At 34.6% G+C, this 12,584-nt stretch overlaps 1 protein-coding gene across 2 annotated transcripts; it reads right to left on the minus strand.

Annotated features, from left to right (window-relative positions):
* Window positions 1-1,669: 1,669 nt before the first annotated feature.
* LOC132040365 (kinesin-like protein KIN-14E) lies at window positions 1,670-11,617 on the minus strand. 2 transcript variants are annotated; one of them, XM_059430998.1, is made up of 24 exons: window positions 11,462-11,617; window positions 10,620-10,863; window positions 10,398-10,470; window positions 10,109-10,240; window positions 9,786-10,024; window positions 9,345-9,672; window positions 7,917-8,016; window positions 7,659-7,840; window positions 7,432-7,547; window positions 7,137-7,239; window positions 6,452-6,604; window positions 6,221-6,367; window positions 5,912-6,112; window positions 5,422-5,586; window positions 5,243-5,347; window positions 5,002-5,142; window positions 4,718-4,912; window positions 4,290-4,416; window positions 3,965-4,167; window positions 3,684-3,866; window positions 3,274-3,369; window positions 2,925-3,122; window positions 2,341-2,612; window positions 1,670-2,135 (listed from the first exon to the last, which is right to left on the minus strand). In XM_059430998.1, exons 2-24 carry the CDS (start codon window positions 10,763-10,765, stop codon window positions 1,943-1,945), a joined length of 3,798 nt encoding a protein of 1,265 aa, XP_059286981.1. In that variant the 5' UTR covers window positions 10,766-10,863; window positions 11,462-11,617; the 3' UTR covers window positions 1,670-1,942. The 2 variants fall into 2 exon arrangements, with proteins under 2 accessions (XP_059286981.1, XP_059286989.1); XM_059431006.1 differs by having other exon boundaries at window positions 11,382-11,614.
* Window positions 11,618-12,584: the final 967 nt, after the last annotated feature.

Consider the following 12,584-nt stretch of genomic DNA (forward strand, 5'->3'; position numbering starts at 1 on the left):
TTTTTTACAATATTAGTTACAAACATATGATTATTAATTAATATATTTTCAAGAAACAATGTGTTATTAAATAACTAATTTAATATCCTTTACAAAGGAAAATATTTTTTAAATATTAATTTTAAATTTTTTATAATTAAATTTTATTTTTAAATTAAACTAACAGTGTAATTACACTTGTGCAACCAAACAACACACTTGTAATTACACTGTAATTACGTTATGACAAACAAATAGGTCGTTGTAATTACAATACTGTGTAATTACTAGGTACGTGTAATTACTACCCTAGTAATTACACCAATTCCAATTACCGGGTGGCTTTCCAAACATGCCCTAAAGTTATATACATCAATATTGTAATTAATTTAATTAGTTATATCAAATTATTAATCTATTTTTCAAGTTACCATATCATATTACTCCATCCGTTACGTAATAAGTGGTGGCAACTATTTGTTTTGTCTTAAAATAACTAGTGTTTCACAAATCATGAAGACATTGCTTTTTAAGGAGTTTTACGTAACCAAGAAATTACTAAAGAACTGCTTTTATTTCAAAATATTTGATTAAGAATAAGTTAATAAAAACACTTCTTACTTATTAGGAGAGAGTGAGTTTTTTAAAGAGTGTGCTCAATCTAAAAACACCACTTATTATAAAACGGAGTGAGTAATTGTTATAGTTGCCCTTATCGTCACTCTTGATGACTAGAGGCCAATTCCTTGTCGGAAAACAAAAAAGGTACATCTTTTTTGGTGAGACAAGAATCAAAAAATGAAATAGGAAAGTGCACTATAGGCCAAACATTTTTTTGCGCGGATTGCCCCTCTTCTGGGGTGATCTTTAATTTTAACCCCTCAAATTAGTGGTCTTTAATTTTTATTCTTCACCTAATATCCCGAGATTTTAGGTTCAAATTTCAGCTCAGTAAAAAAAAAAAAAAAAAAAAACTTAATGCAAAGGTTTGAATTCGCAAGACAGAATTTTGCCCAAGGTAGAGTTTTCTAAGGCATAGTTTGCCTACAAAACTCTACCTAAGGCATAATTGGCAGGCAAACTCTGTCCGATGGGACAGAGTTTGTAGGCAACCTCTGCCCGATGGGGTAGAGTTTGTAGGCAACCTCTGCCTAGCGAATTTTTTTTTAAAATCTTCGCCTGAACAGGGATTCGAACTCGAACCCTAAGTTTTTAGGCGACGGGCAAAAGTTAAATACTTTCATTTTAATGGACAAAAATTAAAGACCACCCCAAAATAAGGGTATACTACGAATTGCCCCAGGGCAAAAGCCCTCAATCGAAGTGATTTCTTATTCAGCTAACCCCTTCTAGGGGAATTTTTTATCAGCTTTGTAGAGGAAAGGTAAGAAAGCTGATAAATGGAAATTTCTTTTATGGTTCCAAAAAGAAAATGCTGATATAAAAATCAATTCTTTTGGGTCGGAGTACGTATAGCAAATCAAATCTGACCAAAATCAATCATCAGAATATAGACTCTAGTAATATATAGAGATCAGTAAGTTTCGAGTAAGAAGACTTCATTCAGATCACTGGAAAAAAAAAAAAAATTCAGATCCAAATATTTAAAAGTAAAATCAGAAAGAAAGAAAATTGTTTCAGATTAATACAGTTGGTAAGTAGGGCTGCTTTGCCTAATTATCAACAAAAATTGGGAGAAAGAATAAAGTAACCATTGATTGATTGTTAAGTATAATATACACATATAGCTCTATACAACATGAGGATTGAGGACTCCCTAAGCTAAATTCTTTAAGCCTCCCAATCCAGACAACAAAATTCTGGGAAGGAAAATCTCAACCACTTAGTACCATTACGAACCAGCTGAACAAGCAGTTCTTCACTATTCCTCCTCAAACTTTTGAGGCTGCTAAACAAGATTCACAACTTGATTTTCGTTCCTCGCATTCAATTCTAGATTATTTTACATCGAATAACGACCATCAGTCTTGTCTTTAGTTGGTCGTTCATCTTGGATTTCCTCCAATTCCTCGTCATCCCCTTTTCTACCAGCTTGTTCCTTCCAATATGCCACTAGCTTCTTTAGACGAGCAACTTCCTTGGATGAAACATTTTTGCTGGGATCATTTACAATAGAACGGACTCTTGATGCATACCTGTGAAGCACGGAAACCAAATTTATAGTACATAAGTTAACTACAAGTCGGCACCATCATATGATCATATAAGGCTTAAAAGAGAGCACTCAAATTTAAGGAGGAAACCTATTCACTCATTTAAATACGAATAACACGATCAAGAAATAAAACAATACGACATGTATAACTAATAAAGAACATAGATGCACAAATAAGAACATACGTCAAGGAATTGTGAGTCTCATCCAAGTTCGATTCTGCTGGAGAGATGTTTACAAACATGAGGGTTTTAGCATTTCCACCTAACGAGTCGCTCATCAACATGGTTAGCTTGTGATTTCGATAAGGAATGTGTTGACTTCCTGAAGATAATGCACTTATAACATCACCAAGTGCTGACAGTGACTTGTTAATGCTTTGAGCTTCTTTCAATTGATTGCCAGCAGAGCCAGACTTTTTAACTCTTTCTGAGCCAGCAAGATCCACAAAACTCAGCTGCAGACACAGAGAAAAGAATAAAGCAGAAGCTAAGGATACAAAACAAAACTTTTGGTGTTTCTATATTAGTTAAGTTCGTGAACATATTACACTGATTGGCAAAATCACAAGGGTCTAGGTAAATAACAATATTAAGATATACTTGCTCTAAGATCTACCTAAAGATGCTAAGAAATAAACTATCAGGATGCGAAAAAGTTTCCTATTCAAACTAAGAAAAAGCACTTTGAAATCCCCTAGGATGTGCATCATATAAGGTTGCACAAGTTCAAATTGTCGCAAGAAAGCAAAAGGTTGTGATGCCTCTACCTTCCCTCTGGCAATTGCCTGAGTTTGAAGATTGGTACTCTCAATAATAACTGAAACAATAAGATGAGATCTTGAACTCTGCTCATTCATCAAGGTTCCAGTCGTATGACGCTGTTCAGATCCTCTTTGGATTATTATCTTAAGTTCCTCGTACGATGAAATAGACACCACCGTTATATTCTCCACAGAAACCATGCCCTGTTTGTGCCAAAATTTTGCTAATTGTTACAGCCAAAATAAAAAGATAAACATAAGCTTATTCAAGCTTGGGCAAAATGAAAAGAGAACTATAAAAGAATTATTGACTTAAGAAGTATTGATAATTTGAGAAGCTCTAAATAACAATCACCTTTGAATCTTTTTTTATATCCAATTTCAAGCGCTTTGCATGCTTTGGCAATAAAAGATCCACCAACGTATCCTGATACAACTCTACCATGTACGCCTGAACAAGTACACAAACAATCATGAGTTTACAATGAGCCTTCACGATGTCCATCTATTCAGGTATAAGCACCAATAAGGAGAGAAATCATATGAAAAGAAAACAAAGAAGGTGAAAACATTCAAATACAGAGTCTTAACAATTTCTGTTATTAGATGTTTCATTGACGAAGAGGGAATTTAGAAAGTTGAAGCACAATTAATGTACCTTTTTATAAGGTAAGGTAATTTGAAGCATAATTAATGTACTAAGTAAATTAATTAAAGCCGGAATAAAAACCTACTAGAACCTCTTAAAGAATCAGAAGTGTTTACCTTTAAAGAGAAAGAAAACTTATTACTGTCTCGTTTCATAATTCTAAATAGTTCAGACATAGCTCTTGGTGTCAGTCCTGGATTACTGTCAGCTCCATAGATTGTAAATGTCTTGCCTGATCCAGTTTGGCCATATGCAAATATGCAAACGTTAAATCCATCAACAGCTGATTGCACCAAATACTGCACCAACCACGTGTCAAACTTAGAAGCAGCTAGGTAATATGCATAGATTAGATACTAGCAGAGTCTAAAAGAGAGCAATTGACTTTTTCCCTTGCCTTAGTATCTTCAAACACATCATCTTGGGTGGCATTTCCATCAAAGACCCTATCATACATGTGCTGTTTTGCTTTATCATCTTTCCATAAATGTTCAACAGTAAACTCATCAATACTTCTGATGGCATTTCTTTCCTTCGCTATAATTTCCTTTTCACAAAGTGGTCTTAATCTACAGTATACTCTGATCTTGCCTTTCATATCTGAGACATGAGTAAAGTCCATACATTACACTTCAAATAGAAATAGAAATAGCAAATAAAACTACAAACAAAAAAAAGTCAGTGGCACTGGCGCAAAATAACGAAAGGCCGGTAAATTTTACCTTCTATTATGTTGAAGTACTTTTTCCTCAGAACTTGTTCCTCTCGGTAAAGTACTTCCATTTCAGCCAATTGAGCCCCTTGCATTTTCAAGATGGCAGCAGTTTGTGCATTTTTTCGATCAATATCCTGAGTAAATAATTGTCAAATTAAAAATGAAAATATGATGTTTGATATACCATAATAAATGGTGTATCTATAATGACACAAATATCTAGTATAAATTCCGCCTATGTGAACTTGCTAATGTTGCTGGTTCCAAGCACATCTAAAGGAAGAGGGTATTGTAAGTGTACTGCCAGGGAAAACTAGTTACTGAATGATGAATCCTTACAATACAGAACCAATGGAGATGGATGATCATATAGCCGATAGCAACTAGCTTGGGATTGAAGCATAGTTGTTGTAAATATTAGTACAAGATATTCACCTCTTTCATTTCTCTCAGCTCCTCAAGCTCCTTCAAATTATTCTGCAACATTTCTAGCTCCTTGTCTTTAGCTTCAAGACCTGATTGTGCACCAATCAAGTCATGTTTGGCCTCTTCCAGTTTCCTTTGAAGTTCAGAAACTTGGAGCCTCAGCCCCTTGCATTCTTTTTCAAAATCTTTCTGAAGGTTTTCCACCTGTACTCCAAAAAATCAGTGCAGTCAAATAAAAATATCAATATAAATATAGAATGCATGCTAAACACAGAGACATTGAGGCAACATACCTCACTGGATTTCTTCTTTTCTAACCCTATGATTTTTTCCTCAAGTGATGCTTTTTCACTCAAAAGCCTCCTCTTCGTTTCTTCTGCAGTACGCAACTCCATAGTACGAGCTTTCAACTCTTGCTGGATCTTCTGTAAGACCTGCAAGTGAAAGCCACATAAGTTGTGTTTTGTAGGTTTATTAAACTCACTGACTAATTTGGACAGCGACGTAAGGCCAAAGACAAATTTATAGCTCTACCTGGTTATTTGCTTCAACCAACTCTTTCGTGATATTTTTCTCCAAACCTTGTGAACTTAACTTCGAAAGCCGCATTTCCAAGTTTCGCTTCTCCGTTAGGGCAGCCTGTAAAGAATGGATTAATACAATGAGATGATTATCGCCTCAATAAATCAAATTTAAGCACAGTTAACAAATACCTGAAGTTCTGCATCTTTTTCATCGCATAAAGATCTGAATTTATCACAATCATAAGCAGCCGCTGCTAAATTTTGCTTCTCGGAACTCAAATTATCTTTTAAGTTGTCCAATTCTTCTTGCATCTCTGTTTCTTGTTTTTGCCTTTCATGTAAATCTTCCAGCAACTGCTTATCAATACAAAGACCATGAGCTTGAAGTAAATGTGTGCCTAAAACACATCTCGTCGTATTCGTCTATTGTAATTGAAAAGATAGATGCATGCATAATGGGTAGAGCAAGTAGACAGGTGTCATGTAAATTTCACCAGAGAGACAACTGATAGAAGGAGATGGGGAATCTATTCTAATATGGCAAGTCAACTTATGTTAACAAAAGAGAACAGTCCCTGTTTTCATATTACCAGCAGCATATACCTTCTACATTAAACATTTGAAATCTAACTTTGCTTACAGCATAAACGTTTCTTCTACAACAACAAATAGCACTCACATCATTGACTTTCTTCTGTGATTCTTCAAGGGCTCTAGACAAATCCTGAATGCGTCTTTCATTAATATCAGTGTTTGCAGTTTTGAGATTATTTGGAACATCTCCATTAACAGAACCATTAGCCGAAGAGCGGGCTTTAGAGTAGCGGCGTAACATCACATCATTAATATGTGTTTGGAGAGCAACACAGATTTCTTCTCCCTGCATAGAATGTAGATGTCAAGCTATGCAAAATAGTGAGTCAGATCCAATGACAATTTAAGAACACATAACATAAGCATGTTCATCAGTAATAGAAACACTTTGAACCTGTTTCGTTTCAAACTGAAATATATGCAAGACACCAGCAACCCTCATCTTAAAGAACACAGCAGTGTTGCTGCTACCAAATTGCATTATGTCCCTGAGCTCAGCTGAATGCAAATATTCCTTTGGAACTGGACGGAAAAAATGAACCTGTGGAGAAGAAGAAATCATGAGTAAAGCAAATACACATCTCACTTCAAAACTAGTTAAGCAACACTATACATTATATCTTACCCCACGCTTATTAATGCCCAATATGATTTTACCAGGCAAAAGTCCAATTGGATCATCAATCTTTCGAACAGCAAAGAAAACTGAATTGCCATAAGGAAGCGTCCTCAGGATCCGCAAAAATTGTTGTTTGGCATCATCTTTTGTCAGATTTTCCTAGAGAGATTGAAAGAATGAACCTTATGTTGGTAGCAGTTCACAAGCACAGGCAACTCATGGATAAACTACCATCCAAGTAATTTAAACATAAACCATGGGAAAGCTGGTTAGTATAATTTCAAATAAATAAAAGGAAAACTAGCCACAATGAAAAGAAAAAGAAACAAATAGAAGAAAATGAGCGGTTGAAAAGTAATTCAGGGACAACAGTCGAGAACCCTGCTCACAAAAATGACTTTGAGAAATGCAGGAAACATAAATAATCTAAATAATGATTGGAGAACACTTGTATGGTGATGACACGAGCTTAATGGAATAGAAGGGATTCATACAGCCGACCCCAACTTGTTTGGGACTAAGGAGTAGTTGTTGTTGTTGTATTGATGAGAGAATACATTTTATTATGAATGAGAAAAAAATGTAGTTAAGCATAAAAATACATCATTAAGATAAAGTCGACAAAAGAACTTCTATGCAATTTCTTAGAACATTATTCATTGACCAAGAAGACCCAGAATAAAGATCTTACCATCAATTTGTAACGAGAAAGGATATCCAATTCCCATTCCTTCTTTGCCCGTGTCATTGCAATTTGTCTGGGTAGAAATCGCTCCAGCAGTGATGTCCAGTCACTAGAATAAACAACTAAACAAACTTAGCATATAGGAAAGGTATAAACACTACAACATGTTCCGGCTTTGAAGGGAAAAGTACTGGTAAAAAGGAGTAAGAAACTGGAGACAAGTCAAATTTGGAAGAAAAGTATGAGGCACAATTTGAAAGGAACAAAAGTTAAAACGAAAAAAACAAAAAAATATACTGACGTGCAAGATTCAGGGCCATCCACATATCCAATGTCAACCAGGATCTGCAAAGCAGACATCTGTGCAGCATCATCCTTGCCAACTGGATAATTTCCCATTATGTAATCATGTTGTAACTGTGAACACAACAAATATTTTTACAAAATAGAATCAACTTTGATTTGAAGGTATACCAATGAACTTAAACATTTAGTATAGCTGAATTAACTTTAAGCAAACTAACATACTTGGACATATGATAATTGCACGAACATTGGCTCTGTAACAGCTTCATCTAACTCCCGAAACAACTTTTTCTTGAAAACCAATTTACAATGCAAAATCTCCCCTTTACTTCTATCTTTCGATGCCTTAAAGTCCGCCAGTAGATCTCCAATATATTTATTTTCATCCAAACCAATGTACTCCTCTGCAGAAAATATACACGTTTAGAATGCAGACTATTTGACCTTAAAAGAATTTATAATGAGAAAAGGAATTAGTACCATTTCCAAGGTCTGGAGATTTAGAACCAGTAACAACCTTACGGCACTCGAACAAACTGAAGCTAGCATGAGCAGACAATTTGATTATCCCTGCAACCTCCTGAAAGAGAAAGTGTGTCACACAAAAATTATAAAGGGAAAACATCATCATCTTATCCAACATTAAATATATCTGTTTCCCTAAGAAACTAAGAATGCTTAAAGAGGGCTTCTTAAATCAAGACTGTCAAATTAAAAAAGTGATTCCATGTGAAATGATCTTAAAACCTCTTCTGAAATTAGAATTAGAGATACTAAGAAATCTATACGTAAGTCAAGATTTTAAAATTCCTGAGTCTTGAGAAAATGACTCTAAGAAATAAAAAGAAAAGAGAAAAGAAAAAGAAGCAACAGACAGATAACAGAAAAGTTAAGGTTCGAGAACAGACTATAAGAAGCTGTCCATTTGACTGAGCAGAAGTCAGTTACTACCTAAATATTAAGCCAAGTAAATAACAGATTCAGAACATACATGAGATGTATGTTGGAAGGAAGCAAAGATTGATAAAGAAACCATATAAGGGATAGAAACAAAGACGAACGGACGAGATAGCGAAACTGGCAATGCAAGTTTTGGTGTTAGAGAACATGTCCCACATGGGTTGTGCAGGTCCAAACATTTATAATGGCCTAGGCTACTCCAATATTGCCTTATAGTATTGGGTTGTGTAAGTCCAAACTGTTTAAGCTATTGTAAATGAAGGCTTTGCTATTACATTTTTAGACCATATATCATCTATCAATTAGGTTTATTCAAGGATATCTGTTTTTACGAAAATTATTTAAGTAGGAAGAGCTCAGATGTTTCATTCAAGAATACATTTGGAGATGCAGAACTATCTTACTCCCTCCAGTCACACTGTCACCTCCCTCTTATAGTATCTAAAGAGCAATGTTCGCTTTCATGAACAAAGGAAAGATATGTCACATTTTAAATAACCAAGAAGTTACATTTATCCCACTTTTTTCCGTGCAATTTTTCTCATTAAACTTTACCTGAATACCAAAGAGTAATTAGTCAGCCCTACATGTTTCCCCATATAAATAGAGATTTTCCAACTCTCATGTAAAGTTCATGCTGGCCTCTCTACCATGGTAGAGGTAAGGTCTGCGCACATTCCACCTCCCTAGACCCCACTTTGTGGGATTTCACTGGGTATGTTATTGTTGTTGTCATGTAAAGTTCATGCTGAGTCAAACATAGACGTTAGCTCTTGGATAAAAGAGTGAGGAAAAAAAAACAAGGATCTCCTAACCCTTGTTAAGCTCTACTAAATTATAAATCCCATGTATATTTCTTGTTGCATAACTCAAACATTAACATCAAATTTATCAAAAAAAAAAAGAAGTTGTTTGTATGTAAACAACTGTATGAAAATTCAGCAATACCTCAATAGCATCAGCTACAGTTGTGGCCATGTCATATGTAATTTCTTCGAAGGTTTCATCCAAGAAAAACACTATTGTAGTAAGCTTTTTACCAGTTAGGAGAGCTTCAATCTCCTCACGACCAGGTATCGTGTGCCTCGGTCCAGCCTTAATAGAACGTTTCAACGCATTTAGAGTATTTATAGCAAAAACTTGAACCTCGGAATCAGTATTACTTCCATGTGCCACAGTATGAATATATTCTGACAAGTATCCACCAATTTCCTTGCTCGGAGGCATGCAAGATGCGCACAAGTACATTAGTTCCCATGCTTTAATCAAAGAATGCCTGTATGTACGAAGCAAGCATAACATTATATAGTAAAAAAACAAAACAATCAACAGAAAGAGGAAAATATCAGCTTCCCATTTCTCAATCAGTAAACTTGATGGTCAAAGTACCTCTCCGGATTATTCCTTGTTTGTTTTGAAATTTGTGCGAACATTTCATCCCGAAGCTCAGACCGCTTCAAGGCCTGCTTAAATAGCTTGCCAACAAGCTCGATTCGCTCATCCAAGCTGATTGGAGCCACTCTATCAGAGGAATCAATACCCATATACTTCAGAATGGACAGAAATAACTTAACTGCCCTGCTAATGAGATCACCATTTATTTTCAAAATTGATGTTGGGATGGGTTCCTGTCAGGATGAAGTTGTTTTAGGTGTGCAAGTGCCAAGAGATACATTTTAAAAAGTGTAAACAGCTAAAGCGCTTAATCTTACCCTTTGGAAACACAACATATCCTCAAATGTAAACTTTTCTCGAACTTGGGGCCCAACGGATTTTTTTAGAAAGAACCCACGTTTGCTAGCAGAGTGAATCTGCTTTTGCATAGCCTTCAAAAACCCCTCAACCTACCATCACAAAGAATCTAAATTACCTCTCCGAAAAGCATAATTAAGGTCTGTCATGTCATTCTTAACAGAATTAAAGGGGGAAAAAGTCACTCCAATCTTTGTTGTGTGCATACAGACTGAAATTACTTTCTTTTTCCGAAGAGTCATGTCTCACCTGGAATCTGTCAATATATGGTATTGCACCAGCAAGTTCAGGTGACAGAACTGATGAGAGGGTGTTTGGAGTGCTGCACATTACATAAGGCAAAACACAGTTGGTAAATTAACTTGCAAGTTAGGAGATACATCATCAAACAACAATTCCCATTTTCATATCAGTGTAAAAAGTAAGACCAAAGAAGTAAATCTAATGGAAAAAATGAACAAACAAACTTACGGTGGAGCAAAATTGAAACCATCACTATCATAATCATCCCCATTTGAGGTTGGAAAAGAATAATGAGAAGGTGTTTCATATCCGTTACTCGAGCCAAACGAAGACCTGCTTGACCTCATACTAACTGGTGGCATATCAGAAGTCATGCTCCAAAATTATAAGTAATCTTTAACTCTATACAACTCTCACAAAGACCATCCAACTCCTCAATTAAATGGTAATCTTCAATAACTTCAGCAGTTACCTGACCAATTTAGTAACACCATCATCACTGTAAATCAAAGAAGTCCCAAAGCATAAATTGAATCAGATACAAAAAAAACATACCCACACATTAAAAAAGATGCCAATTTTAACAAATAGTCAACAGATTCCCAAACAAAAATCAACAGAATCACAAAAATATGATCAACATTGCACCATATGCTATAAAGCTCAAAGAAAACTGAAAAAATTAGACAAGTAGCAAGCTCCTTACCATCCACCAAATAACCAGCAATTTTTTTCTACAAAACAAGAACCGACACCAAGATCCATAAAATCAAAAGCACAAAACTATAGAAAATACAAGAAAGTTTCAAACTTTGGAATAATAATACACATTGGGGGGGAAAACAAGAACTCATAAACAGTGAAGTAGATCGAAAAAAACACAATGGACAAAACAAAAACACAAAACCCCAGGTAACAAAACAACATAATAACAGCTGTAACTCAGAAAAAAATGCAAAAAAAAAACTTCTTTTTTGGGGTTTCGTGTACCTAAGCAACAAATGCAGTTCACACTTAAAGAAGCTCTTAAAATTAGAAATAGTAAGTGAAGGGATATTTATGAGACATACCAAGAAGAAATGATGAAATAAATAAGAAGATTTTGGATTTTTATGGTGAAATGGAGCTTTACTTAGAAGAAAGATGAGCAACAGAGAGAAAAAATAGTATAGAGAGAGAGATGTAATGGTGGTGGAGTGAAGGAGGGAGAAAGAACATGGTGAGAGGGTCACGAGAGTTTTTTAAATAATTTCAATTCAAACCTCTTTTCTTTTTTTTTTTTTGGGCAGGGGGAAATGACAAAAGTAAAATGAAATGGTCTTCCAATAACTTGGATATGAAGTAGTACTACTAGTATAAACTATCAGAATTTTCTGTTTTTTACATTTGGTCTGAGATTAGTAATTTTTGCTAAGTTGGGATCTAGTTCTTTCATTTGATTGATTATCTGAACTTCAAATCTCCACGTGGTAATTCTCTTTCCATAGTTTTTAATTTTGATACTCCCTCTATCCCGTATTATTTTTTCACATTACTAAAAATATATATCTCAAATTACTTGTCAGTTTAAAAAATCAAAATAAAATTAATTAATTTTTTTCTATCTTACTATTAATATTAAGTGTTTTGGTTATAGTATAATTTATTGAAGTGAGATAAGGATAAGTTAGTAAAGGCTAGTGGAAAGGGTCCCCTTACTAACTGTGGGGAAAAGAAAAAGAAAATAGTTTGCTACTACTCGACTGGCCCCTTTTGCCTAAAGAAAGCGGTTTGTATGTAAGTTTCATGGTCGATAAGCATTCCTGTCGTTTGGTTTGCCGCATTAAAGAAATTAATTTCACATAGAATTTGCATAAGTAATACTAGTACACGAAAATTAATAATCAATAATTTAATACTATATTAATTGTTTGACTTTATTAGCTCCGTATTCCTAAAACTGAAATATTATGTGGAGTAAAAATAATTTTATTAGCAGAATAATTTTATTTCAATGATATCATTCACTACACTAATAAGCATTATATTATTTTTCTCTACATGATTAGTCTGTTAACCAATCAACCAGTTCTAAAGGTAAATTGAAGTTGTGAAAAATTAAAACTAGAAATGAAACTAAAAGTGAAACACTTTTAGATAAAAATACGTGTAATAGTAGTTAGGAAAAAAGAAATCAGTTTTAGATATGGTGAA

The sequence above is a fragment of the Lycium ferocissimum genome, chromosome 2, assembly GCF_029784015.1.
Source record: "Lycium ferocissimum isolate CSIRO_LF1 chromosome 2, AGI_CSIRO_Lferr_CH_V1, whole genome shotgun sequence".
Classification (NCBI taxonomy): Eukaryota; Viridiplantae; Streptophyta; class Magnoliopsida; order Solanales; family Solanaceae; genus Lycium; species Lycium ferocissimum.